An 18,598-nucleotide genomic window follows, 5' to 3' on the forward strand; every position below is an offset into this window, starting at 1 on the left:
CTGCACCTAAGATTTATATTTACCAACACCATTGAAAATACACATCAAGAATCTAGAGAAATACAGTAACTGCTAAAAACAGTCCTAAATTCTTGTTCAACTTATTATCCACATCCCTATTTTAATAGTCCTAACTAGTCTTTTTTTTTTCTTTTTAATATGGTAAATCAAATATTCCTCAGCCAGTATCTATCACTCTACTCTCTATCTCAAAACCCTTGTTGGGCCAATACACTATTCACTGCCCCTGGTGACTGCAAAACTTCAGGAAAAAAAAAAAGTTGTTCCTACTTAACCAATGGTTGAAGATTATAGCTTGGACTGTTTAAAAAGAAAAAGCAAGAGCTTACATTTTTAGCATGCCTTTCTTCTGAGAAAGCATTTATCCTCTGACTTGTTATCACCATCACTCCACAAAGTAAGGAAAGGGTAAAAGAAATGAGGCTTGTTTTACAAATAGAAACAAACACATATAGTGAAGTCATCTGTCAAAAGCCACAGAAGCAACATTTTGTTAAATCTCAATTTCAAATCTAGACCTTTAAAAAATATTTACCCAGTAATTACGTTTCCTGGAAGAAAAAAGGGGATATAAGAAAATGTACATGTCACTTGCTCATTTGGGCAAAAGAAATACAGGAAAGCCAATCCAAAAACTAATGAAAATGGCCCCCTATAGAAGGCTGGAACATGAGGGAAAGAAGGGGAAATAGAGAAGATGGAATGATGGTTTTGTGTGTAGCTTTGACTCTTAGAAATGTAGTAATGCTTCACATACTCAAAAATAATAATAAAGGGGCGCCTGGGTGGTTCAGTGGGTTAAGCACCTGCCTTCAGCTAAGGTCGTGATCCCTGGGTTGTGGGACCGAGCCCCATGTTGGGCACCCTGCTCAGCGGGGAGTCTGCCTCTCCCCCCCCCCCCACGCTTGTTCTCTCTCAAATACATAAAATCTTAATATATACCCATCTGCATACATATATGTACGTATATGTATGCTTTTAGCAACATGTTTCCCAGCTTTGTCTGTTGAGAAGTCCTAGAAGCAATGACACCACGCAGCAATGAGCACAACTAGTATCCAGATCTTGGTTTCTGAACCCAATAAAAGGAACCAGGGCTGGAGCAGGTAAAATACAAGATGAGCTTGGAACATCTTTTGGTGCCTAAAAGTGAATACTAACATAGGGGAACACGTTGAAAAGACACAGGAGCCAAGATGAAAGAGGCCAAATACCAAAAAGTTGTCTCAACAAGTGGATCAACTGAATGAATAATAACAGTAACAGATTATAATACATAAAATAAATATCCATGAATCCATTCTGATACAAACTGAATGACTGAATAAATACATAAGTAAATGAGAGAGAAAAGACAGCTCTTTCTAATAGAATTCCAACAGATATAGAAAATAGAAAATCATTCAGTAAACACCACAGTAAAAATTGTTGCAGGCAAAACCCACTAGTAGATGATAAAATTGTGGATTAAAGTATAATGAGCAACAGAATATTACATGTATGAGACAGACATTCATTACAAAGGGGAAAATACTAACTTGACAGCGGGGAGGGCTGGCAGGCACCGCCTTTAAGCAAGGCCAAGAAGCTATCACCACCAACATCACGTCTCCCCAGTATGGTGCACTTAGAAGGGCAGAGTACACTTCTGTGGTATTACTGTGATAAATGCATAACCTCTAATAATGATAAAACATCAAGCACCTCCAACTGGGAAGAACATCATACAAAATAACAGACCAGTATTTTGTATTAAGGCCGTGAAAGACAACAAAGAGGAAGAACCACCACAGATTGGAAGGGATTTAAAGAGATAGGACAACTAAATGCAGTGTGGGATTTTGGAACCCCCCCCCAAAAAAAACATCAGTGAGAATATGAGTGAAATTTGAATACAATCTGAATAGTACTGTATCAATGTTAATTCCCAGTTTTGATCACTGTACAATGATTATGCAAGTTAACCACACTATAGGAAGCCACGTGAAGGGTACGTGGGGACTCCCACGTGCTACTTTTATAACTTTTCGGTAAGTTTAAAATCATTTTTTAAAAAATGAAGAAAAGTTTACCCAGCATTATTGAGTAAAGCAAATTTCACTCATACACAAATCTAGTATCACACTACAGCTTCCTGTCACCTTACAGGATGAAATACATAAACTCATTAAGATAAATACAAAATCCTTTATGAATTGGCCCAATCATCCAACACTCCATCAAAGAAAAGTATTTGTAGTTCCTCTACAACACCGGGCTCTCTCAAGCCTTTCACATTATACATGCAGTACCCTCCCTGTCGGAACTCATTCTCAATCTTCAGCAAGTCCACAAGGACTCAGCACAAGTACATCCTTCTCTATTACACTACCTTTCCTGACCTCCCTTAGAAGTGAGAACTCTTCCCCTCTTTATTCCCCCGTTATGTGCCTGTTTTAAGACTATGAAGCTCTCAAGGGAAGATACCTGGTTTTGCCAATAGGTGTTTCCTAGGCACACAGCACAGTCTGGAACAATAAGCTTTTACCAAATGTTTATTATGGACCAAATGCTGTTAAAAGCATATTATACTTCTTCAATAATTACCAACCATTCTAAAGAGGTATAGAAACAGAGCCACTCTTACCTATGACCCTTGAGGGCTGATGTGTCATGGAAATTCATACAGACTTTCACAAAGTCATACATTGTATGCACTGGGTTAAGTGCTTCAAAATCAAATACAAATCCAAACCCAAAGAATGCAAACACCAAGAGTGAATTGTAATGTAAACCATGGACCTTGGGTGGCTGTGATATGCCAATGTAGGCTCATCAGTTGCAACAAATGCACCACTTTAGTGGGGGATGTTGACCATGGGGGAGGCTACCCAAGGCAGGAGTGCCATACCAGGAAGGGGGTATATGAGAAATCTCTACCTTCTGCTCAATTTTGCCATCAACCTTAAACTGCTTCCCCCAAAATAGTCTTAATTTTTTTTTAAAAAATCAAATACATTAATATTTCTGCTTCAAAAGGTATGGATAATTAAAAATATAAAGTCTTAACAAATATCACTTCAGGTCAAATTCTGCCACCAAATGAGCTTGATGCAACTTAGGAAAACCACTTTTGGTTCTCATAGATCTTTGGAGTTTGGAAATGCAGATAACAGAGTAGGGACTTGCATTATTAATCCTACTTTGCACAAGAAGGTATGGGAAGTGTGGGGGGAAAGTAGTGTTCTACACATGTCAAACAGGCCAAGGTGGTTGGCAGTGTTGTCTGGATCTTTTATTTTCTCATTTTTTGTTTAGTAATTCTATGAATTACTGAGTTAGGAGTGTATGTATTTGAAGCATCCACCTTTATGACTATTCTGCCTCCTTGATGAAATGACCCCACTTATGAATGTAAAATGTCCTTCTTTATCTCTGGTAATCCTGTCTTGAAAGTTACTTTGCTAATATTAATACACCCACAGCAGCTTTTCAAAGCTTACTGTCCGTTAAGTACACCTTCCCGCCCTTTTATTCCCCCAGATCTGAGCTTCCAACTGTTACTATTCACCTGCAACCTAAAGAAAGTTCTTTAACATTTCTTTCAGAGCAGATATTCTGCCAACAGATTCCTCTCAACTTTCCTTTACCTAAAAAGGACTTTATTTCACCTTTATTTTTTTAAAAAGATTTTTATTTATTTATTTGAAAGAGAGCGAAAGAGGGAGAGAAAGCACAGAGGGAGAGGGGAAGCAGGCTCCCCGCTGAGCAGAAGCCCGATGCGGGGCTCGATCCCAGGACCCTGGGATCACGACCCCAGCAGAAGGCAGACGCTTAACCTACTGAGCCACCCAGGCGCCCTATTTCACCTTTATTTTTTAAAGAATTTCTTTTCGCCATGTATAGAATGTTGAGGGGCAAATTCCAACCCCCCCCATTTTAATGATCTCACCCCATCACTGTCTGTCCTCCATTGTTTCTGAAAAGAAGTCACCTATCCTTATCAATATTCACTTACATGGAATGCATCTTTTTTCCCCTCTGGCTACCTGAGAGATTTTCTTCATCTTTCATTCTCACCATGTTATCTTTTTCCTGCTTACTATTTTCCGAGTTTCTTCAATCTGTAAAATTATCTTTTTCATTCACATATCCAGCCATTATTTCCTTTAACCCCACCCCTCCCCACCAGTACCACTCAATCTCTCCTCCTTCTGGAACTCTAAGTATACATATTCACTGTTCCCCTAGGATTATGTTCATTTCTGAGCAGTTCTATGTTCAGTCTATTTTTTGGCTGGTTAATTTCCACTGATCTGTTATGTGCACTAACCCTTTTTAAAGATTTTATTTATTTGAGAGAGTGAGAGAACACATGCACAGGGGAAGGAGCAGAGGGAGAGGGTCAAGCAGACCGTGTGCTGAGCATGGAGCCCGATGTGGGGCTCAATCTCACGACCCTGAGTTCATGACCTAAGCCAAAATCAAGAGACAGATGCTTAACCGAATGAGCCACCCAGGTGCTCCATGAGCCTTTCTCTTCTCTAAAGTTTTCAACCTGCTGCTTAGTATACCAGTACACTTTTTATTCAGATATTGTACTTTTCAATTCTCCAATTTGTGTTCCACAAGTTCCATGTGATTCTTTTTTTAGTTTTCACCTCTATGCTGAGATTCCCCCATGTTTACTATCTTTTACTCTAAATCTTCAAACATATTTTATTAGATGCTTTTCAATTTTTTTTTTTAAGATTTTATTTATTTGAGAGAGAGAATGAGAGAAAGAGAGCATGAAAAGGGGGAGGGTCAGAGGGAGAAGCAGACTCCCCGCTGAGCAGGGAGCCCGATGTGGGACTCGATCCGGGACTCCAGGATCATGACCTGAGCCGAAGGCAGTCACTTAACCAACTGAGCCACCCAGGCGCCCTAGATGCTTTTAAACTCTTATTTCCTAATTCCAATCTGAGCCATTTCAGGATCAGTTTTTACTATTTTTTTTTTTCTCATGACTAAGGAAGACGTTTTTCTGTTTATTGCTAGGTCTAATAAATTGTTATTGTGTAATATATTGTATATGATACTGAACTCTGGATTCAATGAATTTTCCCAGAAGCATGTTAACTTTTGCTCTAGTAGGCAAATTTCTAGTTCTATTTGGTTAGAAACCAAATGAATCTTGATTTTGTATAACATGTATAACATGTTTCATGCAGAAACATATTAGAGTCTATTTTGGGTTTTTCCTTAATCCTATGGCGAGTCCCTTAGTCCTGGGAAAGTCTTTAAATCCTAAAGCATGAGCCTTCCTTAGTTTCAATGTAAGGCCCAGGCCCAAGGTATTTACCAAGTCATGGTAGAATTCAAACTCCAAAATTCTGTGTTTACTGCAGTGGGCAGTGATTACATTCTCTGCTCAGCTCTTTCAGCCTACCAACTGTTGCTTTCTACTAGGTTCTATCAAAACTCACTGAACTTGTGAAGTTCAGGGGCTCGATTAGCTGAAGGATCTGAGAGGGATTTAAACAGATTGTGGGACTAAGCCCTCCACCCCCATGACTCCCTCTTTGCCACTATTCCCTCCCTCAATTTCTAGCTACTTAGCAGCGGTGACCTCCAACCTCTGACAATATGAAAACCAATGAGATTGTGGCTCTCTAGTTGAGTTCTAAAAACCCTGTACCAAAGGGACTAAGGAGGCCCTCATCTCTGAATGTGTTTTCTGTCTGAAATTTTGACTTTCTCTGGTAATTTTTAAATGCATTATTCCTACCTAGTAATAGGCATAAGGTTCCAAGTTAGCTCTTTTCATTCGTTAATTCTTAGTTGGGGAAAAGGGGACTACTATTTATTCAGGAGAGGGATAAGGGAGGAGAAGAAGGAAAGGACATGTTTTAGAACATGGGAGAACAGCACCCAACAGCTTTATACACTTCCTCTTTCCAGGAACACAGCCTTTTTGTTCAGAAGGTTTTTTATTTCATATCAGAATTTATTAGTGCAGCAGTTGACTTTATCAGCACCTGCAAAGCCCTTAGTTTCTCTCCTCCACCTACTCTTACCTTTCAAACTGCCTTTGAGTTAGAAGTCAGACTGAAGTAAGTTTTTTTTTTTTTTTTAAAGGGGATTTTTCTAGAAGTTTCTCTCTTCTTCTCCCCTACTACTCTGTGGTATAAAAACAAAACCCACTCCATCTCAGGAAATATTTCCTGCTTGTCTCCATGATTCTAAAAAGGCTCACCCATGTATCCAGTCTCTAAAATAATTCAGTTTCTGCAATATCTGTACTGTGCTCATAACCAAAGCAGATATATATTAGTTCAGTCAAGAAACACTCATTCAGTTTGTAAATAAGGCAAAAAGATGATTATGTGTCCTTTCGGTATAAACACTTGAACATCATCTAAACAAGCCCGCCTAGGGTCATATAACTCTCATTAAATTACTTAACTTTGTTTTACTTACTACTTATACCTGATTAGGGCTCAGATGCCTCAAGTTGGATGTTAATTTTTAGAACACTGAGGAGTTAAAACTGATCTGTGTTTAGTTGAAAACCTGACTCCAAAGGTAATGGCTTTATTATTCTTATAGGATATTATAAGTTTTGGAGGCTACTGAGTGTAATCGCACTCCAGCACTCATTATTACCACCTTAATCAGTAATTCACCATGTATTTCTTTGAAAATTGTGTTTAACTTCTTGAAACTATATCTTGATAGTTTAAAAAAAAAAATCCTCTGGCTTCTTTGGTGAGTTTCAGAAATGAAAATACAAAAATGAACGACACAACACAGCACAACAAAACACACACCTCTGACATAATTATTCTTAAACCACAAGTCTTGAAATGTTTTTTGAAAGGAAGGAGTAAAAAGGGGGGGGCAATAAATACTTCCATTTTAGAAAAAAATTAATAAGCAAAATAGAAATGAAATATAGGGTGGTTAAATGTGAGTATGAAAATTTACAGCTGCCCCTGTCAAATGTGACTTAAGATTTTTTAAAGCAAAATTGAAGACAAGGTATAAAAAGAAGCTGGATAACAAAAAGGCAAAATTAAAGATTACCCTAAGAGCTACAAATATAATTCGAAGTAAGCCAACTGTATTTGAGCAACCAAAACTATTACATAAAACAAAGGTGAACAGTCCAGTCCCTACAATATATTACAAACCAAGAACTTTAAAAAGTCTTCCTACAGTGAAAACCTGCTTGGCAGTTGACATATCAGGTACGACGAAGATGATCTTGACATTCAAGAATCACATGATCTAACACTAAGCATACGCATGCAAGTGAATGGTGGGTAGGAAAAGAGACAAGTCCCGAAGGGGTGCACGCACATGCACACATGTCAACATGTGTAAATACAACAATGAGAATCAGAACACAATGAGAGACTGTCATGTCCTATCCTTCACGAGCACTGAGGTGAGAAAACCCTGACTACAAGAGATTGTCCAAACATTTTTGGAATTCCTAAATACACAAATATATAAATGTCTTTACAAAACTCACTCCCAATCATGTATGCCTCAAATCTCATGTTTCCTGTACATCATACCACCAAGCACCAGCTGCCCTTCCAACCTTACCCATGTTTTCTCTCAGACTTGTAACAATTTTTTTCTTGGCTAGAGCAATCACTAAAACAGTTTCACAAATCATTTGTAAAAAATAATTCTACAGATAGCATATAATGAGTCCACACTGTGGACTTGAATACTCGCAAAATCTGGCATTCTACTCTTTAATTTATTTAAAACCATTTTCCAGTTAAGAACCATTAATCTCTTAATGTCTTCACATTTATCCCTGGCTTTAAGTTCTCTCATTAGGAAAGTTAGTTTCCACCATATCACATGAATTCCTGCTTAAAATGATAATAACAAAGGATAACAAGCTTTGTTGATTTGCAGATGAAAGAGACTAGCTGGTTTAATGCAGGATTTAAAGACCCAGCAACTCTAGCCTCCCAAACCAACCACAGTCGTGGGACTCTGGAATTTCTAATGAATGACTTCAGAAATGCTAATATTCATAAAAGCCAATGAGCTTCGGGGGAAAAAAGTGAAACAAATTTAAAAAAGTGCTCTTGGGATTCAGAAGTTAAAGAAATTAACTGGGTTTTGAGAGAAACAGAAAAAGAAGGAATCATGGAAGAGGAAGATGTGGACTAGGCTTTAAGGATACAGAAAATTAGAGAAAATGACAGCTTTACTCTCATTACAGAATTAAAGGGGGTAACTCAGAGAGAGCTCTTTCAACATCTTTGTGATGTCCAACCTCTAGTCCAACCTTTTCATTTCGTAGTGTCCCAGAAATGCCATCAGAGCCACATGGTCTCCTGATTCTCAGTAATACTCCCCACTGCCACACTTGCTCTGGCTGTGTCGTCCTGAGTTAGGAGCTGCTTTTTAAGATCAAGGTCAATGACACAGCTGCAGGAGGGGCCCTGTGCCGCTCTATTCAGGAATTCAAGCCTTGAAATGCCGAAGGTGATAAAAGGGGATATAGTCCCTTCCTTCAGCCAATGCCAGGATCCTTGTTACAGAGAATAAACTGTGTACTGATGCAAACCCCAGAATTCTCACTCATTTCCCCCCTTTTCTGTCTTTTATACTTACCAATTTATCATTCCCATGATCTGTCTTCATTTCAGAACTAAGTGGAAGGAATAAGTCTGTTGTTGTATGCTCTGGGGGAGATGCCTCCCCGAGAACTATCAAACCCTGCAAGACAGAGAGAGAAGCAGCATAAGGGAGTGGTATCCTAAGTCACAAATTTAATTTATGAGTTAATATCACAAGAGTTAGGGGCAGGGGACTGGTTTACCAAAGCCCTTTTCCCTTTTCCTATGGTTCTGAAACAAAAACACACACTACCAGCAGCTTTGCTTTCCCAAGAGTTATTTCAATATAAAGCCTAGCAGTAGCAAGGAGTAATAAGGCCCAAGTCAGACCCAAGCTTCCCCCTTTTCCCATTTGAATGCTGTGACCTACATAAGCTTGTTGCCTTCAGCATCTTTTAATCTGGAATCTTGAGCAGAGTATTGTACTTTATACTGTTTTTAATGCAATTTTTCTAGGTAACTTGATCACAGATGTGGCTTAAAGATTACCTTAAATGCTACAAATGTAAATGTTAAGTGCTACAAATGTAAATGTCAAGTGCTACAAATATAAATGACAAGCCAAAGGTATTAGAGCAACCAAAACTACTACATGAAACAAAGGTGGAACAACAGTGCAGTCCCTACAATATATTACAAACCAAGAACTTAAAACCGTTCCAAAGGCACCTGTTTCTCATAAGCATAAATAACACTCCAGGTTAGGTTCCTGCTTCACAACCTCAAAATCAGATCTTACATTCATCCCAGGAAATAAAAAATGTAAAAAAAGAAACTTCAAACGGCTCCACAAATCCTATCCAGGCAGCAAGGGCCCAGCTTGGTAAAGACAGAAGTGAGCTTACAGTGTAAAACAAACAAAAAGCCACGACTCTCACCATGAACTCAAACAGAGGTAACCAAAACCAAGTTTTGACACTGTATAACAGAAAGGCTGGGATGAAAGTAACCTGGGCTTTGTGTCTTTGGTTCTCCTCTGATTTAGAAAATAAGGAGATCTGAATGGTAAGACTCTCTTAAAGGTAATTTTGTATTAGAATCACCTGGGGAAACTTACCAAGCTATACCTGTCCAGCTTCAACATCAACTCTACTCTGAGTCCCTGGGGTTAGGGCATACCATTTGACATTTTTTAAAAAGCTCCACTGCTAAGTTCTAAGGCAAGCTCTAAATTGAAACATACTAGACTTGATTAGTCTTGACTCAGCATCAGAATCCCCCAGGGAACACCCTAAAATATGGATTTCAGGACCTAAAGATTCTGACTGTATCAATTTGAGCTCCCTAGACATTATGACACAGACTTTTTTTTTTTTTTAATGACACAGACACCAGATGATCCATTCCTAGGGTCCTTTCTAACTCAAAAATCTCTATGAAATAGGGGATTCAAAGAGACGAAATGGGGGAGTGGGGGACTGGTATTAAGAAAAAACAATGGCATTCTACCTGATCCCCCCCCAAAATGAAGGAAAAAAAAGTGTTACAACACCCCCCCACCCCCAAGCAAGAGAAACAACACTTATATATCCTGGAGTAAGACCACGACTAGCCTATGTAGAAAATGACGTGGTAACTCCTCAGAAAGGGAGGGAAAGACCATTAAGAAACGTTTGCCCTAGCCTTCAAAATGAAGTTTATCTGGCTAAAAGAACTGCTGAAAAATATTTTCTTCCCTCAATCACAGCATAAAACAGACTTGATAAACTTTACCATGTCAAAGTAAAAACTATTAACAAAAACGAGTTGTCTTGCACACTATTCCCTTCTTAAAATAATGCATTCAACATCTTCCCTGTTTAAGAGCCCTGGTTACAGTTATACCGGTCTCATGATCTCCTAGAAAATGTCTGCATGTATATGAGGTTGTTGCCACTGAGAGGAGGGTTATTACAATACAGTTACTAGGTAAATAAATGCAATTAAAGGTTACAATACTAGCTGCTCTTATGTCCTTTTCTTCATATTGATTCTGCCCTTTAAAAATATGTATATCCAAAACGTCATTCATCCTTTGAAAGAGCTTGTCAAATCCAAGTCCCATCTCCTTCCAAGAAAATGTCCCTGGTTAACTGAGCCCTACTTGTTTTATCTACATTATCAGAGTTCCTAAAGCATCCGGATTATGTCCCACATTCTGTGTATTTGAATCTCATTTCCAGAGCAGAATCTTGGGCCAATTTATTTACTACTGCCTTAATTTATTTATTAACTAATGTTAAGCCCCTTAAATACTTAGACATAATACAAATACATTTGAATCCCCCATATTCCCTAGCAGAATCATACACTAAGAAAGGAAATGTGTGACAATTGTTTTTTGAGTTTTAGGTTAAAAATTTTTTTTTCCTTGAACAAGAATATTAAGTTTATATTAATTACAGCCAGAGCCTAAATAATCCAATTACCAGGTATAAAGTTACTCCCTCAATTTTTTTAGGTGAGAAGGTAAGTCAGGATATAAGAGCCACTATTTTCCAGAGAGCACTTTTTCCTTAAACCACTGAATAATTTCTTAAAATAAACACCTCTCTGAAAGACAACAAGGACACTCTCCTGAGACTTATAAATAAGACCTGGTAGGGACCACTTATTCCCTATCATTTTATAGACCCAGAGAGGATGGAGGTTGAAGATCATGTCAACAGGCCAATCCATGGCAGAACTAGGGCTAAAGACTGGATCAAACTACTCTTGTTCTTTCATTCATTCAAATCAAGCCATCAATTATCCATTTATTGACTTTTTTTTAGGGTCTGGGGACACAGGAAAGGAGAGACATACCCTTCTACCCTGTATCCCCATCCAAACCCATCCCTGAAAGTGCTTACATTCCAATACTGGGGAAGACAGATAATAAACAATATGAGTAAATAAATTTTATGTAGTACATTAGAAGGTGTAAAATGCTAAAGAAGGACAGTGTGAGGATTAAGTGGGAGTGGTAATCTCAGGGCTATTACTGCACTCTAAAATAGACAGCAAACTCACAGAGGCCAAGATACAAAGACTGGGAGAGTCTCCCCATCCTTCAACACCGCTCAATTCAAAACCAGGATCATGCCCAGGCCCCCAGGCCTAGAAAACTCCTACATAAGGATCCAAGAAATTGGGATGGGTCATAGTTGCATGTTGTCATAATATATCCTTATAAATTATTTCTCTGTGGAAACACAAAGCTGTCCTACAGAAGTCAAAAAAAAAAAAAAAAAGAAGAAGAAAACAGTATGAACCAAAATTGAAAAAGGAAGAATTGGTAGGAGGAATTATGCTAAGCCTAATTACAAAACAGGGCAAAAGAAAGCAAGCAAAAAAGAACAGAAAAAAACTTCTTCAGTTGTAGACTTAACTGCTTCTATTTCACCAATTTCATATAATATATGGAGTCAAAGATTTAAAAAAAAAAATCACCTCTTAATTTATAATACAGAATTAAGATTAATTTCACATACCCCCCACCCCCATCTTAAGATAAATCAGTTATCTCACTGCAGATCAGTTCCCCAGGAACCGTCCTGGGTTACCTAGACAAGACATAGCTGTCCACAATGCCTTATAGGGTTATAAGGTATAACCCTGTAAGATGGGAATGTCAACTGCTTTACATCACTTTTGAAGACAAAGGTGTATTTCTAGGCTTCTGCTATTCCATTCAGCTCCTTTTCTATCCAGAAACTTCAATGCTCTTCCGCCTCTCATTCCCAATAATATGTCCATCCTTAGTTAGCAACTGCTGTGTAATTTCACAGATCAGTCAGAAGAGATAAAAGAAAAAGGGTATGTTTTGTATTAGACATGGATGTTGAAGACTGTGTGTCCTTTAGCAACAGAACCCATTTGGTCCCTGTGCTTTCCCCCTCAGTTTTATTTGGCAGGTATGAAATCTCAAAAAAAAAAAAAAAGGCTCAAGACATATAATGAAGACAAAAGAACAGCAGAGTGTTAGAAAATGCTTTGGAGTCAGATAAATAGCTGTGAGTTCAAATTTAGCTCTGCCTCTTACAAACTTGTAAGCTGTAAGATTTGCTCTGCGCATTAAACAACACACATGAACATACCTATCTATGTATATACTCCAGGTACATACACTGTTTTCCTTTATCATTCTATAAGGCAAGGGAGCATCTTTAAAAAAAAGGCTTACTGAACATGAAAATTAAAATAGTAAGGAGCAGTGTACAGAGGAGCTCCTAAACACTGTATCCTTTCTCCAAAAAGCAACAGGAATCATTACTCCCAAAAGAAACTCTCAAGATTCTCTCAACTTGGAAGTTAATACTTAATTTCTGACAGAAAAGAAACTGGTAATCAACTAGTGGTAGTTCTCAAATACTTTTTTTTTTTGGAACATGTCACTTTAAAAAAATTAATGTTAACATGCTAGAGAGTAAATCCTTAAAAAGAAAAAGAAAGCTTCACCCTCTAATTCCCCAACCTAAGACAAATTATAACTCTACAGTTGATCACTAAACCTAGATTCATGTCATGAAAAGGCCTGTACTACCCAGGCAATCCTAACAAATCTTGGAGCAGGATAGGAAATGGGAACATCAATCCACTTTACCAAAACACAGGCAGTTAAAAATTTTAATAACTCAAAAAGTAGGCAAGCTCTTGGAAGCAACTAACTTGAGCAACAGTCAAATGCTTGTACCTCAGCTCTGCACTCACATGTTTACTTGGCCATGAGCAAACTGCTTACCTCTCTGACCTTCCAGTGGTTTACCTTTACATTTGTAAGTAATAGTAAAACGCTTAGCACAGTGCCCGGCACACAGTAAATGCTCAAACACTTCTATTATTATAGTGATATGAGACCAAATGCACGTTAATTTACCTTCGGGGTAAATTTTATTGCTTACATGTTATACAGGCTTGAACAGTATCTGTCTAAAATTTATGTAACCTAAAACCTATAAATGTATCCTTATTTGGAATTAGGGTCTTTGCAGATATAACTGGGTTAAAATGAGCCCTACTGTGGGCCCTAAATCCCAATATGACTGGTGTTCTTTTAGGAGGGAAATGTTGGCACAGACACACAGAGACAAGATGCCCAAGTGAGGACAGAGGCAGAAACTGGAATGATGCTTTAAACAGAGGAACACCAAGGACTACCAGCAACCACTAGAAGCTTAGAAGAAGCAAGGAAAGATTCTTCCCTAGAATCTTCAAAGGGAGTGTGGCCTTCCCTATACCTTGATTTTAGAATTCCAGCCTCCAGAAGATAAATTTCTGTTGTTTTAAGTTTACCACCCAATTTGTGCTGTTATGGCAGCCCCAAGAAACTAATACATTTGTTTTAAACGGACATTGTATAAATATAAATAAAGCTGTCAGTTTTCAACATATTACTTGTTAGGATTATCATTCAACTTTTACTCTTCCTATCACAATTTTGTAACAGACATTTTGTATTCAGACTGCAGACCAAGAAAATATATTATAATCTTGAATGTCTTATTTTACAGACCATGAAAATGGAGACTCAGAAAGGTTCAGTGACTTTTCTTCCCAAGCTTATACAGCTATATGGTAGCAAAGACAGGACTAGAACAAAAGATTATCAACCCCAAGCCTGGCATTTCTTTAATACATTATGTTCTGAATAATAAGACTCTTAAAGAGTCAATATATGCACAAAACTCCAGAATAACCACTTTCCAGATATTTAGAAATATCTAAGACTTTTTTGAAAGTTTCCTAAAACTGCTGTCATTATTGCTCACTTATGAGCTAAAGAATAAAACAGGAACCAAAAGTGAATTAAGAATATCTTCTCCGGGGTCCTGGCTGGCTCAGTCAGTGGAGAATGTGACTCTTGATCTCTGGGTTGTGAGTTCGAGCCCCGAATGGGTGTAGAGATTACTTAAAAATTAAGATCTTAGGAGGAAAAAAGTCACACACAGCTAGTGAGACTGTAAACTAATAAGGCTGTTGCCAAAATACTTCTGTGAAGTATGCATCAAGAACATAAAAGTATCCATGATATGACTTAGCTAAAGATGTTTATTATGGTATGCTTTATAATTTTAATAAAGGGCATAATTAAAGTAGTTGCCAAAAAAGGCAACAGAATATAGCCAATAAAAATGTTTTCCCCAAAAAACAACTAGAAGAGCACTCCAGTGGAATTTTTGGAGTAAAAGCTTAGATGACATATACGGGAGCCTGCAGAACTTTAAACTCTCATCATTTTATTGTCAGTTGGTCATCCTTTATCTTTTGGCCTACTAATTAATTTAATGCATAGAGTCCACACAGTACAGCAATTCTCTGAAGACTGTGACCAGCACTAAGGCAGGACAAAAAAGTGTTGCAACACTTATTTTTTAAAAAAAATTCTTTAAGAATGTAAGCTCCACAAAAGTAGGATTCTTATTTAACCACTGACCCTTCTAAAGTGAACAATGCCTGGTACACAGTAGGCACTCACCTATTTGCTAAATGGATGTCTTTTCCATGTACATTTATCCCTCAGTCAAACCCAAACTGAGAAAGGGACTCTTTTCTAAGCTGATTTTTAAGAAGAAAAATTACCACAGTGTCACTATCAAAGATAAAAAAAGTTCTAAGGTAAGAACCAGGACTCTGCAGATGAGAGGACACAGAAAAACCAAAATCCCAAACACCCATGTCTAATTTCACTGAACAGTCTTTCAGGAAAAATCCTATTTTTCCTTAAGAAAGGGAAGCTTAGTGGTAAAATAGAAATGCACCTAAGTAGAAAACGCAAGATGATATCCTCAGTCATCATTGCTTTTCCATAAATATAACAAATAATGAGTTACATCAATGGCTTATATTATATAGTCCCTTCTTATGTCTCCTATTAGCCCAAATATAGGAACTGTTTTGTTCTAAACACATGTTCAATTTAACATTATATTCTAATAGTGTTGTCTGCACTATTCTAAACAACATCAGGCCCTTAAACAAATTAAACCACTATATCAGATCATATTAAACCCTTCTCTTTGACACAGTTAAGAGTCATGGAGGGACTGGGAAAAAAGGATAATGGTAATTTTTAGCTGGGCTGAAAAAGACCAGACATTTATCTCTTACCTTATTAGCACGTATCTGTTTGTAAATATCTGTTTGCTGCCGAATTCGATATTCCAAGTCAGAAACATGAGCCTGAAGCCAGTTCCAGCGGCTGACAATAGCTGCTCGGTCTGCAGCCCATCTCCATTCTGACCTGCGTCTCCTAAAAGGAAATAAACTGAGTGAAATTCAAGAGTAGAAGCAACATTTATACGCAGTGGGAATGGGAGGATTTTAACATCTAAAGGCCCTTATGTCGCCCACTCTACTGCCAAGAAAAATCCAAGACTTTATGTATATATGTATGTATGTCAATCACAGGACACACATGGACGAAATTTCACATATAGATACTTCCCAAATTAACTAGCTGAAACTGCCTTCTAGTATCCTGATACTGTGGCAATTTCAGAGGAGACACAGAAATATTCTCAGAAGACAGAAATTTCTCAGGAGATGGAGAAGTATTTTCTACTTTTACATAAGACATATATAAACAATAAAGATTATCTACACAGAAAATCCAAAAGACATCACAAATTATTAAAGCAAAGAATTCAGCAAAACTGTAAAGACTGGCATACAAAAACTAAAAGTGTGCCAATAAGTAGAAAATATTCATTTTTATAAAAAGCATGATTCACAACACCAACTAATGCTAACATGATACATACAAGATCTTTAGAGAAATAATAAAATCTGAAAACATAAAGACCTATAAAAATGATACAATTTTTTTTTTAAGATGGCAATTTTCACATGCGTATAAATTCAAATAAGTTCTAATCAAATTCCCTACAGGGTTTTTAATGGAAGCAGATGAAAAGATCCAAAAATTCACACGGAAACAAAGACGAACAGTAGAGAATTCTAAAGAAAATATGATGGAAACTTCCTGGCATTACAGACTTACTGTAAAGCCATGACAATTAAAGCAATCTAGAAAGATAAAAAGACCAGTGAGACAAAATACAAGGCCCCAAAACTTAGAACTGGATATATAAAAGGGATGACATCCATTATCAGTGGGGAAAGATTGAACTATTCAATGAATAGTACTGAAATGGTCAGTTCTTTACAAAGAAAAAAGTAAAATTAGTTCCCTTCCTCATTATATAATTCCGTAATTTTGGAATTCCTAAATCTGAAAAGCCAAACTGAAAGAAAAGTATCTTTGGAAGGATTCCTTAAATAAGACAACAAAAAACATTTTAGCTAAATTTCAACATACAACAAAAGACTTAATAAAGTTAAAGGCAAGCTGCTGTTCGGTAGAAGATTAAATATCAGAATACAGAACAGAACTCCAACAAGGTGAAAAAACGGACAATCTAATAAACAATAAATAGACAATTCATGTAAGAGAAATCCAAATGGTCAATAAATACATAAAAATACGCCCTACCTTGTTAGATTTTTGGTTAAAATATTAGTATCAGGTCAAATATTAGGAAGCTATTTCAAACCCAGACTGGAAAAACCAAGTTTTGGTAAGATGTGGAGAACAGCAATTCATACACTGCCGGTAATAAAACCTGGCATGTCTGCTTCTGAAAGGTAATTTCAAAACACTTGGCTAGAGAGAAAAATGTGAATACCCAACCATCATGAATTTCTATTTCTAAGAACACCTGCACATCTGCATGAAGAAACAGATTCACTGCAGTAGAGTTTGTAATAGCTAAAAGTTACAATCTAATTTGCTAAAATAGGGAAATAAACTAAGAAATAAGTTGTTTGAGATAACACAGTAGTAGTAGAAGAATTTAATGCACTACTGCTTATTAATAGTTATTATAATATGTATCAACATGACTAAATCTCAACAATATGGAATGGAAAAATTGTAAGAAAACTAAAAAAGAATAAACATACAATAAGGACTGTTACCAATAGATAAATAGTAAATGTATAAAAACATGCATAGAACTGATATTCAACAAAGTTAGGATCGGGGTCCTCATCACCCTGGGAAGGGGAATGAAGATGTTGGATTTTAGCTCTATTTAATAATGAAATGTGTGATTTCTCTTTAAAAACAAAAGTCTGGGGTGCCTGGACAGCTCAGTTGGTGGAGCACGTGACTTCTGATCTTGGGGTGGTGAGTTCAAGCCCCATGTTGGGCACAGAGATTACTTAAAAAAAAAAAAAAAAAAACCCTTAAAAAATATAATAAAAATAAAAACAAAAAGTCTGATAGAAATATGACATTTTAACATTCCTTAAATATTAGAGGGGGTATATGGCACCTGGTATATTCTGTAATCAAGATATTTCATAATCTTCCATAAAATTCTTTTCCAAGAAAGTAGCAGTCACAATGACCGTGTAGCCCCACCTCCAATCAGGATATACACACTCACTACTAAAAATTTTAAATGCCTTTAAGTGAACTTTAACATAGTTTACTGATGAGATTAAAAACAAACAAAACAGCATAATATCGGGGCGCCTGGGTGGCGCAGTTAAGCATTTGACTCTTGGTTTCAGCTCAGGCCGTGATCTCAGGGTTATGAGACTGAGCCTCTCTACAGGCTCAGTGCTCAACGTCTGCATCTGCTTGAGACCCTCTGCCCTTCCTCCTGCTCTCTCCCTCTCTCAAATAAATAAATCTTAAAAAAAAAAAAAGTCAATGAGAGAATGAGAGAACACATCTAACCACAGCAGGATTAGAAATGAGTTAATAATTATACCATTATAATTAAGACCAAGGTTAGCAATGATATTTTACTTTTATATGGTCCAAAAATAAGCCATTCAAGCCAACCACTGTGATAAAGTATTATCCAATTATTTCTCTTTTAGAAAGAGGGCATTTTATAGTTCATTAACCTTGATGGAATCAGTACAAGATGTAAAGATACCTTTTTATTTTTTATGTTTTTTAAAAGATTTTATTTATTTATTTATTTGACAGA

The 18,598-nt window shown here is 37.0% G+C and overlaps 1 protein-coding gene across 7 annotated transcripts in view; it reads right to left on the bottom strand.

Annotated features, from left to right (window-relative positions):
- KANSL1 (KAT8 regulatory NSL complex subunit 1) overlaps window positions 1-18,598 on the bottom strand; it is a 180,245-nt gene that overhangs the window by 36,733 nt on the left and 124,914 nt on the right. For 6 of the 7 annotated variants that reach the window (XM_027625437.2, XM_027625442.2, XM_027625435.2 and 3 more), the window contains 2 exons: window positions 15,702-15,843; window positions 8,629-8,733 (listed from right to left, as the gene is read on the bottom strand). In XM_027625437.2, coding sequence (XP_027481238.1) covers window positions 8,629-8,733; window positions 15,702-15,843 — 247 coding nt within the window. The remainder of the gene's footprint in view (window positions 1-8,628; window positions 8,734-15,701; window positions 15,844-18,598) is intronic. The other variant, XM_027625441.2, reaches the window with a different exon arrangement.

Source organism: Zalophus californianus, chromosome 16 (assembly GCF_009762305.2).
Source record: "Zalophus californianus isolate mZalCal1 chromosome 16, mZalCal1.pri.v2, whole genome shotgun sequence".
NCBI lineage: Eukaryota > Metazoa > Chordata > Mammalia > Carnivora > Otariidae > Zalophus > Zalophus californianus.